This window comes from Triturus cristatus, chromosome 4_1 (assembly GCF_964204655.1).
Source record: "Triturus cristatus chromosome 4_1, aTriCri1.1, whole genome shotgun sequence".
Lineage (NCBI taxonomy): Eukaryota > Metazoa > Chordata > Amphibia > Caudata > Salamandridae > Triturus > Triturus cristatus.
The window spans coordinates 1,138,890,429-1,138,911,982 of NC_140585.1; the positions used below are offsets into that span (position 1 = coordinate 1,138,890,429).

General features: G+C 47.5%; 1 protein-coding gene across 1 annotated transcript in view; it reads right to left on the bottom strand.

Annotated features, from left to right (window-relative positions):
- LOC146856183 (coagulation factor XI-like) overlaps window positions 1-21,554 on the bottom strand; it is an 87,767-nt gene that overhangs the window by 47,010 nt on the left and 19,203 nt on the right. The window contains exon 2 of the mRNA XM_085654236.1: window positions 13,802-13,862. Within this exon, the coding sequence (XP_085510362.1) occupies window positions 13,802-13,856 (55 nt within the window). The 5' untranslated portion in view covers window positions 13,857-13,862. The remainder of the gene's footprint in view (window positions 1-13,801; window positions 13,863-21,554) is intronic.

The following is a 21,554-nucleotide window of genomic DNA, read 5'->3' on the forward strand; positions in this document are numbered from 1 at the left end:
GACTAATAGGATGCATTGGAGGGTACAACATCAGGGGCAGGGCTATCAGTGGGGCAGCGACACCAGGGTTCAGGAGCAATGGGAGGGGGGCGTCTTGCCGGTGTAGACTGCCTTTATTTTAACTTGTAAGCTTCTCAGATATGTGTTTTTCCTTGTATCTGCCCTGCACCAACCTGTTTCCACTCGCTGGAGAAAAAGAAACTGGAAGGACAAAAAAAAAAAAAAACACAGCTACAGATTGACATTAGATGATCAGTGGTTTAATTTGTAGATTATTTCTGAGAGGCTGTATTGCAATCGTGCTCTGGCTGCTTGTCAGGGGTTGCGATTCTTTATAAGCGACTGGTGCAGCATCAGCCATCCAATGACAGAGCAGTTCATACTCGAGACACTTTAGAGGAGGTGCCGAGAAGGCAGGGTAAGCACTCTCGTCACATGCAATGCTTTCAGTTCGCCACTCACCACCAGGGCCGGCTTTAGCTCTGGTGGTGCCTTGTGCTACAGTCTTTAGGCAGCCCTCATCCAATGACCTCCTCCTAGAATTCCCTCACTACCATGTGGCAAGAGTACCCCTCATCTCTCCATAGCCCCTATCACATTTAATTTGTTTCGAAGCACTGTTAAAGGGTGGTTTTACTAACCCACTCACCTAGCCTAATAAAATACAGACCTGTTCTTTGCAGCAGGCATATTAACACTGTGCTACTTTATGACGAGTCAAAACTGACACTACACACAACCCTGATCAATTTCTCTAGCAGGAACATTGCAAGAGTTATTTTGACATTTTTATTGCTGCCCGAAAGTGGGATGCGCAAGGAATTCTGCAGCAGGTGTTTAAAATTGCAAGAAGCTGCTAAGCACATCGGCCCTCCGGAGTACAGTGCCCTCTCCAGGTCAGCGCCTAGTGTGGCTGCACCACTCGCACTGCCCTAAAGCCGGTCCTGCTCACCACTCCCAAGCTAGATGCATATTTTCCCCCAAAAGCTAGAAGAACTTATAAAAAGGAGCCAGTAGTGGAAAGTTGAAATTAACACATTTAAGACCAAGTGATTTTCCAGGGTGAACGAAGGAGAGTGCTTCTGTTCTTGAAACAGACACTTACTTGCCATTAAACTAATGGTTTGTTGTTGTACATACAGTCCCTCCTGGGGTGCAAAGTCTCTTCCATTTTTTGGAGATGCCAGAGCTCATTAACACAATGTAATAAATGTGCTTAGATTCACAGCAGTCCATTTGGGACAGCACTTGTGCTGGAGAAAGGTTCCTTGACCTCAGCTCCATAGTAAACACTGCAGAGGACCCAAGAGCACAAAGGCCAGTGCAGGTTTCAGTGTAGGGGCAATAATGCTGCAATTTGTATTTTTCAGATGGCATTATGTTAAAACCTATGTGCATTGTTATATTAGAATGCTGCCTATCCATGAGGGAATGCAGTCCTTGGAGTTATTTAAGTTATTACTCCGGTATGGGATTCTAGACCTATTTTATAGTTTCATTCTCAAGTGCAAAGCGAGATGTCCACACAGTCTGAACTCCGAGAAATATAAGAGAGTGGAAGATGAAATTAGAGCAGAGAGCGCGTCCGTCATAGCAAGAAAATGAGATGGGAAAGAGGATTGAGAAATGTAACAATATGAGAGGAAACAAATGTGAAAAGCCAGATGAAAAACGAGCATTTGCAATGCAATAGGTCACGCATTTGAGCCATTTTTATTGTAAATGACATTGCCTTTTATTTAGGTTTTTGAAACATAAAAGCCAGTGTCATTTACAACGCCAATAGGTCAAACTCGTGTAAATGCGAGACATATTGCATTGCAAATGCTTGTTACCGAAAAGCCCTTTCCACAGCGCATATTGGCTCTTTTAACGTTACTCACAAAAAACAAATAAGTACAGGTAAAGCGCAAAATGGCTTCGTGTTACCAAAAGCACAATGCTCCAGCACTGGAATTATAAATCAACATAGTGGCAGAACTTAAATCCCAATGGCAGGAGTCAGGAGGCCTTACAAGGAACACATTAACCTGTAATAATGTGCCAGAATCTGTTGGAGGAATATGGTTAAAGACCAGTGTGCACACTGATGAGGCATGCGAGTCCAGGATAGTGTCTCTTAATCATGCAGTTTAGTCGTCGGCACTAGTCTTGCCATTGTCGGCACTAGTCCCATTGTTATAGCTATTTTCACTGTTATCACCACTAGTCCAGTTTTTATCATCAGTGCTATTCTCATTGTTGTCAGGAGCACTAGTCCTATCATTAGTGCTATTCTCATTGCTGGCATCGGCAGTAGCCCCTGTAACAGTCACCCCAGTATAAGGTCCATGGCCAGCTGCATATCCGATGGTCACTGATTTACATTGGTAAAAGGCTTCTGCTCTGGTCCACCCTGCCTGTAGCACAGCGCCTCACTGTGAGGACAGAGGATGAGGTGTTAAGAATCGGAGAACAGAAAGCACGCCAGCAAGACAGTAGATGAGGCACATCTGGGCTAATGAAGTGTCTGAGACCAATAGAATAGGAGGCAAAGAAACACTGAAGGCAACGCATCTCCAAAAAACAAATAGGAACCAGTGCGTCGCACACTTCCAGCTGCACACAGTTTTAATTGCATTTACATCTTACTTGCTACCCGTGGCGAGGAGTCGAGTTATGAAGAAGGACATACTAAATAGCCCACACTGCCTCTCAGCAGTCACCCCACTTAAATTTACTGTCACTACCTTAAAACTTGTACAGGGCTCCGCAGTCTTAATAGGGCTCCGCAGTCTTAATAGGGCTCCGCAGTCTTAATAGGGCTCCGCAGTCTTAATAGGGCTCCGCAGTCTTAATAGGGCTCGCGCAACTGCACCACGCTTCCCTGGGAAAAAGATCCAAAAGAGCCGCAAGCAGTGCGCGAGCCATGTGGTTTCAATTATCGTGCCCGGGCACGATAATTGAAACCACATGACGGCTGGCGCACGTAATAGACACCAATAGGCCATGGGCGGAGCAATGCGCCTGCCTTTGGCCTATTGCGTGCTGACTTTCATTACAAGACGCACGCAAAGTCCAATAGTGTGCCACAAAAGGAAAAGCACACGCACAAGCATGTGAGATTCCTAGGTCGATTTTCAAACCCCCTCCAAGAGGTCTGTAGGAAGGTGGATATCTGACTATGGTTACCCCCAAATTTTTGCCTAGTGTCTAGCTGGTTTTTCGACTTAGTTGGCCTGAGATCCTGCTATTCAGGATCTCAGCCTGGCTGTTCTCTCTTTAAAATGGACTCCATGTACCCTAGGTACATACCCAATTGGTTGGATCACCCTGTCAGCCCCTGTACCAGTGTACACTAGGTACCCAGGGCATTGGTGTACCCAAGGCCTGCCAGGGGCTGAAGCATGCATTATGCCACCCCAGGCTTGGCCTAACAATTTGACACAACTGGCTGATCACTCAGCTGGGGTAAGTTGGTGTAATCACCTCTTACTTAGGTGTAGTATACCTATACCTAACCTTAAATGGGACACCTGGTAACCTATAAGTCACTCCTATGGCAGGCCTTAACAATCCTGAAGGCAGAGTGCTTGGTTCCATGTGAGATGGTGCTCTGGCATGAGCTGAGCCTGTCTGCAGTGGTCGGAACAACTTCCTTCTACTGTTTCCAGATATCGTCATACCATATACTCTTAAGTGCATTATGAACCTCGCGGTTAAATGCTATCTTTGGTTTGGCTTTATCAAAACATGTCGAGTAAGGTGTCATACGAATTGGAATACTAACCCCTCGCCAATTCTGGCGACGGGGTTAGCATTCCACCCTTCTAGAGGGACACGACAGGTACAGTACCTGAAACCCGGGTAAAATCAGACATTGCCTCAGCTCCACAAAATGGATGCTGCCACCACAGACACAAGTCTGCCCTCCTGCTGCTGGGAGTCCTTCCAGCTTGGGAGGTGTGGACAAAGGGTTTCCTGCCAGGGGAGGTGCGTGCACCACCCCAGACAGGATTTTGTGTATTGGTCAGGTAGGGCTTGAAAGAAACCAGACATGCCTGTGGCTCACAAGGAGCCTCGGTGCATATGCCAGTTCAAACCGGTCCTGGGGCACACCAGTCCCGGGCCTGGGGCGAGCTGGACAAAGGATTGGAGCTGTGTCCTAAGACTTCAGACATCCTGAAATCAACTTAACACTAAGAAGAAGACGGGAACTTCGACGCTCTGCTGCACAGAGGACTGAAGCCAATCTCCCCTGTGGTCAGGGAGTGACCACCTTGCTAACGCAAGCACCATCCAGCGAATCAACGTCCGCTTTGCCGCCGCCTCCCGCCGGAGCCCGAGCCCAGAGACTGACAAGACCTGGACCTCCAGACCTCTCACCGCCCGATCCACAGTCCCTGAAAAGAGGAGACCCGTGGAGGCACCGAGACACGTGGAGCCAGCCATCTTGGATCGACTACGACAAGCTGACAAGTGCAACAACCGAGGCTCCCTCCAAGTTGTGCTTTGGGATCTGAGAAGCCCAACTCTCGAGCAGCATTTGCACCAAAGGTGAGCCCTCCAGCATCTCCACGATCTGCGTGGGGCCCTTCTGCATTTTGCCACTTGACGCGCCTAACCGGTTGCTGGCCCGCTGGCTAGTGGCCATCTTGGCGACGAACTCTACGAAAAACACCGCTGGTCTGGTTGCTCCAGACTGGCCCTTGCTCCTCTCCAAAGGAGCAATCCCTCTGACCTTGCTGGTCAGAACCAACAGCTGATTTCCGAATCCTCCTGCAATTGCTTTTGCCAAGGCTTGTTTGCTTCGACCAAGTCGCCGACACCGCCGACAGCGAGAGCCTGCGTGGGACAGCTCGTGAGCCGACTCCTGGACGTCGTCGACCTTCAGGGACCACGTGGCTGCAGAGACAAGCTACCCCTCATCACCTGTTTGCACCCGACATCGCCTGGTACCCACCTGGTGCCACGCCGGTCACTGGCTAGTGACTGTGAACACTGTCCCCTCTGCTTTCAGGTCTTCTGCAACTCCGATCCACCCTTGGATCCACCGCATCTCTCCAGGACCGACCGCCTGCAGCATCTTTGTCCCAGGCTCAACGGAACAGATAGAAGAAACCCGACGCACTTTGAGGCCTATGCACCCGCTTCCTGTGGGTGAGGTAAAGCTGGTACTCCGGTGCCCATGTGTAGTATTACATCTCTAGTGCCTGTGTTCCAAATCTTGAGTTCCTAGTCCATCCGGAAGATCCTCTTTGCAGTAACTTTGTACTTTTTACGCACCCATTGAAACCTATGGGAGCACGCGTGTGACTATTTGCTCTGCACACGCCACCCGTGGACCTCCTGGTCACTAACTGACGTTAGCTCCTTGTAGGCCCAGCGATTCTAGAGGCCCTAGGCCTTTTCCCTTTTCTGTTCGTGGTACTTATACCACTATTTTAGTATATGGTTCGAGTGGCCACCAGGGCCTATCCATATAAAGTGCAACTTCTGTGTATTCTGTGATAATCTTGTTTGACGATTTGTGCTCCTGTGCTCATAAAGAGACTAGGGGTTACTTTGAGAAATAAATACATATATATTTTGAATATATATCTGTGTGGTGTCCTTTCATTGGTATAAAAGGGGGTTGCATTTGGTAAAACAGCTGGCTTAACACGCATCACGAGTTTAGCCTCAAAGACTGCTTAGCCTACGCTACCACTAGGGCAGCTAGTCCGAAAAGGTTGACTTACAACCACACCATAAGGGTTGCTTGGCATGGTACAAGGTGATCACTTTAACTAGTGAGCATCATATACCAGGCCAACTTCTCACAAGGTCTCACTGCGCGAGCAGTGCTATGCACTGCAACGCTAGGCGCGAGACCTAAAAATGATTAGGTGACAGACGAAGCAGAGCATAAGGGGTGAAGACAGAGCGAGGAAGAACAGAACGCAAGACAGAGGAGGAGCAAGATAATGAGAAGTAGCTAAATAAAATTATAAGTGAGGCAGAGGGAGAAAGAAAGACGAAGGGTGAGAGAACTAAGAAGAGCAGAATACTTGAGATGGAGCAAGTGAGAGAAGATACAACACAAAAAATGTCTTTTGATCTCACTGTTCATGAATTTGAATCTCAACTAGGCTAAGTCATAGTTCCATCATTTTGAGGTACGTAAATTTGTACAGTAAAGCCTTTGAGACTATAGAAATACAGAACACTTTATTATAAGAGGTGCCTTGAGATGAAGACTTATCAGAGAATTCCGCAGACCAAAGGAGAGTGAAATAAGTTTAGTGTTTGAGTGCAACAGCAAACTAGAAGAACACAAATCTGAAAAACCTTAAAGCAACCAGAGATGTGAATATATAATACAGAGGAAAAAAGTAATCTTTAAAGAGCACAAATGGGTACATGTGAGAAAGAAAGGATTAGAGCTATGGGAAATGTATTAATTTGCACTTCGGTAAAAACTCTGGCGCAAGAAAGAATACAAGATTAAAAAGGTGAAAGAAATCCCCAAAGTTAAAGTATAAAAGAAGCCTGACAAACCTAGAGAGCAACATAAAGAGTGAAAGAGACCCACAAGAGCAAACAAGGCACCCTTGAGAATGAGGGAGAAAGACAGCTAAGCCACGCGAGAGCTTATGAATGGAGTTTTGTAAGGTGTAGGATCTGCTTCTTATAGTTACCCCCACTTTTTTGCTGATGTTTCACTGTTTAACTTAGACTGGCTGGGATCCTGCTATCCAAGACCCCAGCCTAACTGCTTTCTCTAAATTGATTGAATGTACTTTAGGTACACCAGATTGGATTCTGGGGTACCCTTATAAGTCCCTAGTATATGGTATACTATGTACATAGGTACCCCAGAGGCCTCTCAGTGGCTGCAGCATGTATTATGACACCCCTGGAAGACCATTCAAAATGACAGCAGCCTGTGTAAGGTGGTGCATGCACCCCTTACTTAAATATATGTTCACTACATCTATCCACATCACTGCACATATAAACAGTCAGTGTGGCTCTCCTTTCATTTGGTCATTCAAGAGGTTATAATCTGGTAATCCAAGCTGCTTTACATGCCTTCGAGACATAGCCTGAAGGTTGCTCTCCATAGCTACCACTAGGATAGCTTTCAATAAAAGTTGTCTTTAACCTAAATCAATAAGGGTCGTTTGGACTGGTGCAAGGTGGCCACTTTAACTAGTGGGCAGCATATACAAGCCAGCCTCACATAAGGTTCACTGAACAATACGTTTTTGGTTGAAAAAGATATGTTGTGCAGAGAAAATGAAAGAAGCCAGAGATGGTAGATTGTGTTGCGTGGACCGGTGTCAGGAAATAGAGGATGAGCAAAGAGAGAAAGCTAATGTTAGACAACCTAGGAGAGAGTGAAAGAAATACCTTAAAATAGGACCCAGGAGAACCCAGAGGATCAGACTCCCTCTCCGAACCCACAGATAAACTGCAGAGTACCCCAGGTATCTTTGCTCAGCCCCAGGCTCTTAAACATTTCCATGCCCCCCCCCCTTGCCACCATCGTCAGACAGCATGGGTTCAGCATAGCATCAAACACCAATGACACCCAGCTCATCCACTCTCTCACGAAGAACACCGAAGACTCCAGACTACTTCCAGATAGGAATGAAGGCCGTTGCAGCCTGGATGAAAAATAGCTGCCTGAAGCTCAACTCAGAGAAGATGGAGGTCCTCTTCCTTGGACCCTCCAACTCCGCCTGGGACAACACCTGGTGGCCCTCTGGAGTCCTCCCACCAACAGACCACGCACGCCACCTCAGCATCAACCTTGACTCCTCCCTCACCATGACCCGCCAGATCAACTCCGTCACCTCCACCTGTTTCAATTGCCTCTGCATCCTCCACAAGACCTTCAAATGGAGCCCCCCCCCCGAACGCAGAAAAACCGTCACCCATGCACTCGTAACCAGCAGACTGTACTACGGCAACACCCTCTATGCCGAAATCAACAGAACCCTCCTACACAAGCTCCAAACCATCCAGAACACTGCAGCCAGACTAGTCCTCAGGACCCCACGGCACAAACACATGACCCAACACCTACGAGACCTCCACTGGCTCACCAGCGAGGAGAGTAACCTTTAAACTACTCACCCATGCCTACAAATCCCTCCACATCAGAACCAATTGCCTCAAGAGAATCGCCTTCCACGTATCCAAAAGGAACCTCCGCTCTGCTGATCTCGCCCTGGTAGAGACCTGCCCGCATCTGCAGGAACAGAGCAGGCGGAAGAGCCTTCTATGTCGTAGCCAAGGCCTGGAACAAGCTCCCAGTGAACAGACGCTCACCCACCCTGGACACCTTCAGGAAGAACCTCAAGACCTGGCTCTTACTGAAACGGAGCTGCATATTCCATCAACACAAGTAAAATTAAATGTTAAAATTAAAATATTTTGCAGACCCATTGATCTTTTATGGTTCAGATTTTTATTGATTTATCCAGGAACAAATACTCTTACCGAAATGCAAGGGCCAATGAGATAGAACAGAAGGAGATATAAGGCGAGGAAGGGATGATACAAGGGGGGGGGGGGGGGACTGGGAAAGGAGGGTGGGAAGGGATAAAACATCAGGGGTTGTCACCCAGGGAGCATAGCCTCTCACCAGAATTCGCTCTTTCGTAATGTAGTCAGTGTCAGCAGGCTGGGTCTTTTGGTGTGTCGTACCCACTGTGGTCAGTCCGTCTTGCTGGTAAGGCCTACCCGACCCCCCCCCCCCTCCCCCCCAGTCCTGTAAGTTGGTGTACTCTTAAGTAAAGAGGACTGGCAATGGGGATGCAAACAAAGATGAACCACCATGTAAACCTGGCAGAGAGAAGAGTCCTAATATGCTTGGAGGGACCAGTAGTCCCGCCAAGCATATGGATAACTCACAGCCAGGGAATGGTGGTTCTCTGGCTGCTGCAGTCCCACTGCCTCTCGTAAAAGGGAGGTGGTGAGACCGCCAGCGGGCACCCCCCCACCCCAAGTTTGGCGGTCCGTGGACCGCCAGACGCATATTCAGCCCCTTAATGCAGTCCCTCAAAATCTGTTTTCAGACCGCCTCAAACCCCTACTTTGTACACCTGCCTAATGGGTGTTTAGACTGGCAACTTCTCTTCAAAGATCTCCACTAGCGCAAGGAAACCTCGGAGACAGCAGTGCCCTCTATAAATTCATCCATTTAATTAAGAGCTAAATGATCAGTTCACCACTGTTCAGTATTTCACCTTGTATATTTCAGCCTTTAAGGAATTTAAACATCCTCCCCCCCCCGCCCCCCCCCCCCCCAAATGCTTTACATTTTTCTTTGACCACTTAATCCTTGGATGCAGAAGTATTCTTCCTGCATTCTTTTGCTACTCTTTCCAGGGACATGGTAAAATATGGGCTTAAAGCTGAAGGAGTCGCACCCACAGATCATGCACGGGCAACTTATTTATGCTCAGCAAGTGCTGGCTGACCAGGTAGTTAAAGACCCGAGCTAAACTCAAGGGCGAACAAACACCCTACTCTCAAACAAATGCACAAGGGAGTAATTTTGTGTGTGTGTATAGACCGTTGCGGGAGATTCTCTTAATTATTTTCTCATATCAGGTTTCAAAGTTGAGAAAATGGTGGGAACAGGACTGCAGAACAACTGCAATCTATTTTGACTGCAAAAGGGTTTCAGCGCAATAAACTGGATAATGTCATCCATACAAGACAGTCTTGGCAGTGCATGTCTTTCTTCACTAATGTTTATAGATCTCAGGGACCTTCTCTGCCTCTTTGGAACCCATCGACATATGTTAACAGGTGGCTGACTGCTCATCGGCATGAGGATGATACTCAGTCTAGGAAGGTAGATCCCACTGCCTATCACAACAAAAGATACCAGAAACATGAGATTAAGTGATTTGTTACCTACATGATAGTGAGACATTTTACATAATGGAATCCCTAATTACCGAGTTCTTATGGTAAATATTCTGTGGTAATATAGCATGGTCCCTAATGCCTCAATAGATGCTGGGAAGGCGGGGGGGGGGGGGGGGGAGGAAACAAGGAGCTGGATGTAGGTCCAGTGGCTCGCGCTCCAGAATCGTAGATCAGTTACTAAACAGTCACTGTTCATGAGATAGGAATTAGAAGAAAGGGTCAGTCGCTTTTGAAAGGTGGAGAAGTCCGAGAGACTTACTTTATGTCCTCACACGTCATGCTTCATTATCGGGCGATGCTCCATGTTGGCCCGGCGCTGCAATGCCCCACACGTCCCCCGAAAAGTCACTATTGGAGAGGTTTTATAGAGCTAGCCATAAGGTGTGCGGGTCTGTGTGCAGTGATAAGAGAAGCGTAAAACTTTAATGTGACTAGAGGGTCTCTCTGGTAGACTCATTTAATCAGGGTGATCCCTCTGTCATAGTTAAAAGGTTATGTGTTGAGAGCAGTTATGACCCTCATTAGCTAGACAAGTGCAGTGTTATTAGACAAGAGGGTAAGGTCAACATGTTCCATGCTATTGAATGGTCTCATGAGGAGATCCTACGTGATTCAGGACCGTAGGGAAGTGAGAAGAGGGATTGTGCAATGGAGTTATTGAAAAGAAAGGTCCACTGCAAAAAGTGGTCCTTATGTAAGAGGGAAAAAAGGAAAGAAAGAAAATCAGATAATTCAAAATTCAATGAAGTAGTGCCATTGCAGTGCACACTAGAGGTCCCCAGTTGGCGGACCAGTTTCATAATATGAGAGTGAGCCACAAGTTAAGGTGGTCTCATGTGGATTAGTTGGGTGAATAGTTAAAACTCCCTCATGAGTTTCACCGAGCAAAATAAAATTAAAACGTGAGCTATGAATCATCTAGTCACGAGCATTACTCATGGTGTACAAGTGGACAGACTGTGCCATTAGATATCAGGATGCGTGGCAGGGGGAGGCAGGGTATGGTAGAGGATGATCATATCGTGACCATCATGGTAGTAGTGATCAGCCAGTTCCCTTTTCTGGCAAGCCTTTTAATACACACCGTGATAGTAGGGGTAGCAGGGATAGGAAGTGGAGTGAAAATGGCTAAAGGCAGCTTTCCTATTCAAAATGGGGCAGGATGCTCCATAAGTCATAGCTAGAGGGAGCTTGCCGTCACTATCTACATAGTAGAAAGGTATTATTGCCGCATTTACCAGTGGACTCGTAACGTATGTATGCGTGAGGAGGAAGTGTGCTGACAGTTCTCGGAGAACACAGAATCTTGCACCTACCCGACCTCTCCCCAGCTTGGGAATTGTTTGGCGTGACGCCCGATGAAGCATGACATCCTTTAGGGTGTGTGAGGGCATCAAGTAAGTCTATCCGACTCTTCTCCACCTTTCAAAAAGGACTGACCCGTTCTTCTAATTCCCCATCTCAGGAACAGTGACTCAATGTATTTACAGTGTTAAACCTGGCATGCTTGCTGTGGTTTCCCTGACTGCCTTCAGACCTGTTTTTGCTAACTTGCAACTATACCACTGCTCACCAGTAGTATAGCGAATGTGCTTTCTGCTTCAAACATGGGGTCATTGGCTTATGCAAATTGGATATTTCGTTTACTTAAAAGTCCCTGGTAAACTAATATGTGTGCCCAGGGCCAGTAACTCAAATGCTACTAGTGGGCCTGCAGCCCTGATTGGGCCACCCACTTAAGTAGTCCCTTAAACAGGTCTCTGGCCTGCCTTTACAGAGCCTGTGTGTGCAGCTTTAAACTGCCATGTCGACCTGGCAAGTTAAGCTTTTTGCCAGGCACAAACCTTTAATACATGCAGGTCACTCATAAGGAAGGCCCTGGACAGACCAAGGGCAAGGTGCAGTGTATTTAAAAAGTAGGACGTTAACTTTTAGGTTTTACACGTCCAGTTTACTACTGCAAGGCCTATTTATCCCAAAGGATAACATTGGGACTAACTTATTACATTTTAGAGGCTTAATTTTCAATTGGTAAAATAAAAAACTCCCAAGTTTGGTGCCGCTGGAATCACAATTTAAATATCACAACTTACTGAAAGTAAGATTTTTCAATTTTACGTCAGAAAAATGCCACTTTTAGAGAGTTGGCATTTTATTACTTTAACCTTTTGGTGCCTTCTGTCCGTCTGACTAGAAGTCTGGGGTGGGTGACAGTATGGCATTGTGCATTCCCTCTAGCCAGCCACACAGGAGCTTAGGTGAGGCTGTGGGCCATCCTGGGCAGAATGGGAGGTAGGAGCGGACACCTTCACCTGACTAGGCTGTCTTCTGCCCCAACAAAGGGCTGCATACCAGCCTGTGGTGACACTGGGGCCAGGGCAGGCACTCTGTGCTCTTCAAAGGCATATTTTTGACGTCTCTCCCACTTCAAAAAGGTACAACTAAGTAGAAGTACTTGACCTCTGACACCACCAATACAGCCAGAAGGACTGCTGTGCTGCACAAAGGATGGCCACTCTGCTGGAGTCTTGCTCTCATGTACGGACCTGCTGCATGCTGCCCTCCTTGCCTGGGAGTGAGAAAGACTGGACCTGCATCTCTCCAACCCAGAACCATAGTAACACTGCCATGAAACCGCTTGGCGTACGTGCGCTTAAGAAATCCCTTTAACATAACTCCAAGGGCTTGCCTCCTGTTTTGCAGTCTCAGGGGCATGAAAGACTTCCAACTCACTAGATTCAGATGGCAGAGTCCAAGTGCTGAGAGTCTTGCCCTGTCAAGTGGTGTCAATCTAGTCCTGGACCCTTGGACATGGGTGTAAAGTGCTGCAACAAAATGCTACGCATAGATGGTGTTGCGCTGCTTGGAACCGGCACATCTCCATTGATGCAGCGACACTGCGAGGACCAAGGACATTGCATCGCCGACTGTTCGGGGCACCACTTCCTGTTCTGATGCATCTTTGACTTTGGGCGGCACAGCACCAATACATCGCCTCTTTGCTTCAACAACGGAACAAAGGTTCTTCGTAGTGGGCCAAAGCTGGTTCTTGTATCCGACCCATGCTCTGCTTAAATGTTTAGAAGTGATCAGGTGTGGTACGACCAGACAGCTTCGGCCTTCACGTTCTGCTTCTAAGCACTACTTTTCAGTTTATTCTGTAAAAATTCATAACTGTCTTACTGTTTTGAAGATTTGCACAAAAACTTTATAAATTGCCTCATAAGGCAAGCATGACTGCTCTGTGCCAAGCTACCAGAGGGTGAGCGCAGGCTAATTTATAGTGTCTATCTGACTTATGGCTCCTGCTTGGTGAGGGTGCATACCTCTGCCAAACAGAAACCCAATTTCTAACACAGAATATCCAAGTATAACTAGCTTTCATAGTGCCATGCTCAGAATACCAAATACAGTGTGGGCCTTGCAATGGTTTGATAAATGGTCAAAGCGTGCTAAAATTATCAGTGTATATAATAGTGGTACATTTGGTAGGTTAAACGTTAGTTTAACTATTTACAATTGCAGTTTTTACAATTTGTATGCAATGACTAAACTGCGCTTCGTTCCTGGTGCCCCATTTAGTATGCCTGTCTTGTTGCACTTAGTGGCTTGTCTACTGTAGATAGACTTTAAACTTCATCCCCATTTGGGCTGATAATTCCTTTAGACAGGAAACCCAAGTCAAAGACTGAAGTTTTGAAAAGATTATTAGTTAAATCTCATAATGTGCTCACATGTACTCCTGATAATCTGCTAAACATGATGTCACTTCCTTAGAGGTCAATACGCCACTTGCAAGTGACACTGTGCATGACATCACAGCATTTTGCCTAACCTGGTTAGTCCACCCACTTCATTTTTAGGACTTCCACCCTTTCTGTAAATGTCTTACCTTGACCTGATGTTGCACACACAAGAAAGGCTTGAAGAATGATGAAATATTTCATGATTTTCTGTAAAAAATAATTAGACTTGATTAGTAACAAAATGAAGAGGATTGAAGGAAAAATATAATGTTAATGAGTTTTACATCTGTCTACTGGTTCATCACGCCACACAGTTTATTATTTGTTTAAGTCACCCAATTGACACAGGCAAAGGCATTGAAGTAATTAGGGGTGTGTGTTCAAATAGTTTGAAGCCACACATTGGGTAAAATGTCTTTGGTGTCCATTTTGGGCCTGAAATGACATCGTTTTACACTTGCGTTTTCAAAAACCCTACAGAAAACATGGATCATTGAAAATACAAAAAATGTGGAATGTGCTGCACTCATGGCGTGTGTGCAACTAAACTTCGAATTAATTTTTCCATGTTGACCAACCACCAAGTAATGGCCCCAAGATACCTCCTGACATCTGAAGGCCAGGCGCTCAGGGCCTTGAATTCAATGATAAGAGGCAGATGACACATGGATGCTCCACCACCCATCCAACTTTTCACTGAATGTCTTGGAGGCTTAAGATCTGGTTTTGGTATTTTCCAATGTTCTGGGCAGAAGGGAACTACAAAGCTACTAGCTATTTCGGTCAGTTGTTTACATGGACCCAGCAGTGCAAATGCACTCTGCAAGCAGGTCAATCCACAACAGCCAGCGAGCCCCATTTGAGAAGTGGTATTATTTAGAAGATACAAATACATAGTTCATGTATTAGAGCGTTGCCATCAGCCAGTAGTCAAGTCAGTTCTACTTAGGCCCAGGGTAAATGCGCCATGCCAGTTAAAAGACAAGAAGTATCTAAAGAGCCTACCTCTTCTATTATGAAGATTTACTCCCTGTGCAGGACTACACAACACAGAAGTGAAATTTGAACACCATTTGAAGCAACTCATGCTGAGGGGGAACAAGTGATTGGTCACATAATGAGGAACCTACAAACATGCTCAATATTTCGTTTTTGGCACAAGATCCAATGGACGATGTGAGGTTTACCACAGTGGGCAGAAGAAACCTTTGTGTTACTTGTTTATGGGCTCCTAGGGGGTGGGTAATGGCAGCACCAAATGTAAAGGATTGCTTCTGCCCAGGGCCAGTTTTAACGCTGGTGCAACAATTATTTTGGCGCCCCCACCCCCATGACCTCAGATTCTCCCTACCACCAGGAAAAAGTGCCCATGTCTCCAGTCATAAGTCAATGCTAAACACAGCAAACTTCCTGAGGTCAGCGCCCCCCTGCACAGGTCAGTGCCCCCCTCCACAGGTCAGCGCCCAGTGTGGCCGCACCAGTCACACTGCCCTAAAGCCAGCCTTGCCCAGTATCTGGTGAGACACGGCTGGGTAAGTCACAGCAATAATGTTTCTCCCTCGTTACAATGCGTCATCAGGGATATAACTGTAGACCACAGCAAAGAGTCTATACTGCTGAATATCCCACCTGTTCACTTGAGCACATCACTGACCTGCATCTGTGTCCTGCCGGCACTCAGGCAAGAATGGTCCAAAAGTTTTGTAGCGACGGAGCAGTCAAAAATCTATACAGGTTTGGTGACATTTACTCAAAGGATAAAGCTATGAGCAACGGGATGGAGTCAGTCCTCGGGGACATACATGTACGACTATTAAAGGAAAACAGCAGATACGTCCAGTATGATGTTGATCGTGCTGAGGCTAGCAGTCTGAGCCTTAGAAGTCAAAGTGTTCCAGGGCTATGGCACTATGAGGCAGAGCAAGTGTCCCGTGGGCTCTCCAACCCCACACTGTCTTACCCACTCCGTGGTATTGGGATGCAAAAGACCCGGGGAGTGTTCAGTAATCTGTTGGGATTGGCGGGTGGTCATCCAGGGCACTCTTTCAGATGCAAAAGGTTCCTCTGATCATGCTGGCAGGTCTGGCACAGACTCACCTTTGTGTCTCAGTGGGAACACTGGGCACATGGGCCATAAGCCAATGCTTCATCATGGTTACATGCTGCACCCAGTAAAGCCATCCATCTTGACCCTCAGGGCAAAGAACCTTGCTCTTCACGGTGGCCCGCTCTGGCGTATGGAGTCAGACTTTAGTCTGTATATGAGCAATTGCAGCTTTATTCATGGGGCCCGCTCTGACTATGGGTTTCACTCACCCACACAGTTCCAATGATGGCCGAATCTTTGCCAAGTATACTTCAGCGGGTCTCACTCACCTAGAAAGTCTTACTCATGGTGGGACTCAATAACCCTTGGTTTCAATGTGCTTTACTCTAGAAAGATTCTCACACAAAGCCCGACTGATCTGCCATACTCACCACCTGCAGTCTGTTCAGTAACTTAGATTTGAGCAGATCTAAATCATGGTCGCAGCAACAAAACAGAGCTGATCCGTGTTATTGGCGCTTTTCAATAGTGACTCGTCAAGTTGCGCCAATAAAGTAAATCTCAAGCTCTGCTGCATCCCTCCAAAACATCTGTCTAGTACAGCTGAACAGAGTGACCAAATTCTACTCTTGGCATCTGTACTGCTCGATTTTTCCGGTCTTATTGTGTTGAAGGGTGATTTAGGTGACTTCAGTCTCTTTCCATTCAAGTCTAAGGGTTAGAGTAGTGTATAGAGCCTATTTATTAGGCACTTCGACATGATCCTGTGTTCTTCCCCATAGATCAGGGTTTGCATATATATCCTAGGGGATAGATTCGTTAGCATTAGGGGTAATCTGTTCTGTAGTGAGGGTATTTCATGGAGCCGTGCTGAATTCAGGCCTGGTAGGCCTTAAACGGGAGAGACTCCATCTTTCCTCCTGCTCTGGCAGCTTGGGATGTTTCTAGGTCATAGGCAGTGTTTTAGTTAGGAGGTGTTATTCGCTTGGAGAGAACCGGTTCAGGCCGGCCCTTATCGAAGGATTGTATTTTTCTTCATGCCGAAGACACTACATCAGGCCGGCCGGCTGGGAACGTGTCCTTGGCACGGGGAGGTACAAGAATTTGGTGGGCGGCAGGTTACGGGCTGGAATTTTCCATGAGGAAATGCACGTCTATATTAGTAAAAGTTTGAGGCAGATACTGGCACTTGCTTCTAGTCCATAGGCGGCACCTGGCCGCTAGTAGTAAAGCTGCTACTTATTCCAGGGAAGACAGATGACAAACTTGGAGGTGGAGAAAAACCGAGAAATAGATATTCCAAAGAGAAGAGAGTAGCCGATGAGGAAGAGGTCCCAGTGACTCGGAGAGGGAGACGGGAGTAAACCCGTGATTGCGGAGGTGTGACTTCCAGGCGAAGCCGAGGCGCAGACGAGAAGGGAACCTAGATGACCATTGAGTGCAGGCTACATACGACCAAGGTGATGTCAACCCCTTACTATTAGAGCGTACAACTTAATCTTTCACTTTTCTTTGCAGGTTATGTGATATGTATTATGTTCCGTGAGTGTGCATGTAATAACTAAATAAAGTATTCAGTTTGTAGTAAAGCAATATGTGCTACGTGTTCTTGTGTAAGAGGGTAACCTATTTTTCTAGTCAGCTGTGACTTGACATGAACAGATGTTAATCCTGATCAGGTAGGTGGTAACTGAATAAGGGAGAAAGGAGCCCCTCGAACTGGGGAACAAGTTGTGCTCAACTAGCTGTCTTTGTGTGATCTGATATATAGTAACACTGATTCCCTTGTTGTATGTCGTGGTAATTATAGGATGAACTCGTGCTAAGGCTGCCGTCTGGGCAGGAAGTCCTGGGTCCATTTGGGACCGCGAGGCTGTGGCTGCCGTCTGGGCAGGAAGTCCTGGGTCCGTTTGGGACCGCGAGGCTGTGGCTGCCGTCTGGGCAGGAAGTCCTGGGTCCGTTTGGGACCGCGAGGCTGTGGCTGCCGTCTGGGCAGGAAGTCCTGGGTCCGTGTGGGACCGCGAGGCTGTGGCTGCCGTCTGGGCAGGAAGTCCTGGGTCCGTTTGGGACCGCGAGGCTGTGGCTGCCGTCTGGGCAGGAAGTCCTGGGTCCGTTTGGGACCGCGAGGCTGTGACTGCCGTCTGGGCAGGAAGTCCTGGGTCCGTTTGGGACCGCAAGGCTGTGGCTGCCGTCTGGGCAGGAAGTCCTGGGTCCGTTTGGGACCGCGAGGCTGTGACTTGTAGGTCTTGGTATATATAGTAGGAATTCCCTGTCCTTAGGTGGTACATATATGTGGTTATTTAGGTGTAAATAGGCCCTAGGGAGGGGGTAACGTTCTGGTTTGGGTTAGAGAGGCTCTGCTGAGCGGGTTCTATCTGATCCGAAAACCCAAGCAGAACAGCATCTCATCCTCAACTCTTCCCGATTCCCGCCAGGCTGGTCCTTTACAGAATCCACCGGCTTACATACTTGTAGCCCACTCTGGGCCTTGGCATGCCAATTTCAATTCTTACTGGGAAGAGAAGGGCAGGGAATACACTGCTTTAGAGAATTTGTTCCTAAGAAAGAAGGTGGAGCTGCTATCTATACTTCGCAGGTTATAGAGTATTGTAAACATGTTGTGCCTTTTATTAGCACTTTGAGGCATGCGTCGCTTGGCTCGGATGCGTTAACAAAAAGTTACTTACTAGCTTCACAGTGGCAAAGAGTAACTGGGGAAACCTCACGCCCTATGTGAAGAGTGAAAATTGGGAGCTTTGCAAAACTTCCAGAATGAATAAGCATTGAAAATGCAATAGGTCTCGCCTTGGATAACGTTAAAGCCATTTGCTTTGCAAATGGCACTGTATAGCAAAGCAAATGGCTTTACCTTAATGAAAGGCGAGACCTATTGCATTTTTAATGCTGGTTATTTATTTAATGCCATTTTATATAGAGCCAACTTTACCCAAAGGTGTGAGAACGCTTTACAAAAGAACCAATTAAATTACATAAGGACTTCAGGACGACATGAGTTACTTAAGATAGAAACAGAAAAACTCTAAACTAACATTAGAATGGTAGTAAGTACGCATGTCTACTACAGATACTAGTGGTTAGAGTTACATATGTACGCGTTGCAAGTTCACTCAAGATTACATTATAAAAAGCGATTATGGTTGTACAATTATATATTACATATTTAGAGCATGAAATTGATGCGGTCGTTCAGCCAGTGTTTTTTGCAGTTTATATAGCACAAGCACGACCAGAAGGTATTGAAGCGCTTTACATGAGCTCCGGTTACCTTACACAAGGACGTTCATTTTTGAATGAAAATGTTGGGGTAGAACAGGGAGATTAAATGATTTGCCCAGAATCACGGGATGAAGAGTCGACCCAGAGGCTCGAACCTTGGTTTCACCAGCTCCAAGGTAGGCAGCTCTGGCAGTCAGACCACATCCTCTCCGTGTTACACTCACAGGCGGTGGACTTGGGACTGTAGGGATCACAGAGGCAGTGGTGGAGATGGCTGTAAGGGGCAGAATGGCTGCCTTCCAGGAGTCCTGTGCGCAGCTAGTGCCCCAGCCTTTCATGGAACAAATCAGTGCATTCTGGAAGTTGTCGGGCAGCGCAGTGGCGCACTCTCACTTTTGTGCTCTGCCCTTCAGGTGGATAGTATTAAGTCACCGTGACACTGTCACTGCCCCATGCTTTAATGTACTCGACCAGTGAGTTCTGGGAAATGTAGTCCTATGTAGAGGTTCGGGGGTCCCTCCTCGGGATGGAGGGTGCAGCAGGAGGCGCTCCTTCTGTCTTGCCACCCACAGAGATGTGCAATATGCTGCAGCCTGTCCCAGTCATGATGTTACAGCAACACCCTTGTTTGTATAGTGCACATTTCTCCCTGGCGCTGCCTCAAAGTGTTTCCAGCTCTCCACAGACCTTCTACGGGTCCTGGGGCGGACATGGGTAGCAGCGAACGTCTGCCCCATCATGGAGCTGTGCGACAGGGGGGTGGGGGGGTAAATTCAAGGGGCAGCCTCTGACCCTGGGTCCCTGATCATGCAGGGACTGGCTCCCTCCCTACTTCAATGAAGGGAAAACTGCATTGTCAGCCTGGGAAATAAGGCTCTGCTGTTTTGCAGCATGAATGGCTGCCCGGCCACAAAGCACCTTAATTTGGTCAAGAGGTCACAAGCACCCTCAGCCACGAGTACATGACCACTTCAAGGCACATGCTCTAGGGGAGCATCTGCCAGCTGATGACGGGGGCCAGGGGCAGGACTTGGAGGCCACGTGAAGGGATCGACACGGACACACCTCACACCACCCTCCCTTATAGTCTAGTGTAAAGGCCTTCACCAGTATCACCATCCTCACAAAAAACAGATCCCATGGCAAGCGGTGCAAGCATCCCAGACACTGAGCAGGCATAGTACAGGCAGCAGCAGCGGCGCAAGCTTCCCAGGCACAGACGAGAGGTGCAAACATCCCACAGGCACACAGGACAAAGCAGAAGCAGTCACAGTCCCGTGCCATCTGCCTCCGCAACTTCAAACACCAGCGAAACAAGCGGTCGCCATTAAACCTGCGAAGTTAAAATGAAAGCGGGCTTGTAGTTCTCCAAATTTATATAGCATGACCTCGACCCGAAGGTATTGGAGTACTTCACATGAGCTCCGGTTATGTTACACAAGGACAATTTTTTTATGCACAGTGAGATTAAATGATTTGCCCCCACATACCTTTGAAATCCATCAGCATGGTCGCCCGCGCTGCTGCATACTCTGCAGTTCCTGTGATTGTCTCGGCAAGATCTCGGCACGTGCCCTCTGCCTCCCCCACCCCCCTGTCTCCATTGCACATGGAGCGGAGTCTCAACCATGGGAGGGGGGCACACACAGGCACACAGCTTTAAAAAAACCACAAGTGCGGTACAGCAAAGTCAGACGAGTGTTTACTTTTGCATCGCGCTTTCACTTTAAGTGAAAGCGCGATGGGAAAGTAAACATGCGGCTGACTTTGCCAAATGCAAAGAAAAAAGTGCGCAGGAAGTAATAAAGGTGAGTGTCGCCGCCAGTAAAATATCAAATCCTGGGGGGCGTGGTCAAAAGGAGACAAGACGGCAACAAGGAGGGACTAAGAATCCTCCTTTACAATGAGAAGCCTACGTTTTGCATGCAACATGACGAGAACCAATTAGAAAGATGGGCGGAGCTTCAACTCCACCTCCGAGAGCTTCGGAATCTGAGTGGATTCCAAGAAGCTCTCGAATGCAGAGTGCAGCGCATGCGCTGCTTTCGACAGCCGAGACCTAAAAAGTACCGTGCACACCCCTAGTGGTACACCGCATGACAACCAGCTACACATTTGGGGGCCAATTAGGATGTTGGTCGCACCTATGGTGCCCTCTGTTAATCCCTGCACCACGTGGCAGGCACCGTGATGTGCCTGCTATGGGGTGCAGCAGGCACACCACCTCACATTTCCTTATGGGAGCATGTACTACGGCACGAACATGCTTCCATAGGGAAATGTGAGAATGCAACCGCACCATGTATGGTAGCATCAAAATGAGGCAGTCGGGACCACCAACCGGATGTCAGTCGGTTTCTGAGATGGTGTCTGGCGGATGCAAGTCAGCCCAACATCGTAATAGGCCCCTTAAATCTAAGGCCTGCAGTAATTTTTTGTGGCTTTAAAATGAAAGTAAATGTGCATGCTGGACGTGCTGCACGTGCTCCATTCATGCACATCCCTACAATGGTCTATCCCAGGGCAGCCATGGTGGGCACTTTGGGTGGGGTGGGTGTGGGGTTGGGGGGGGGGGGGGGGGGGGAGGAGGAGAAAGGGTTGTTCCTCTCAGTGAT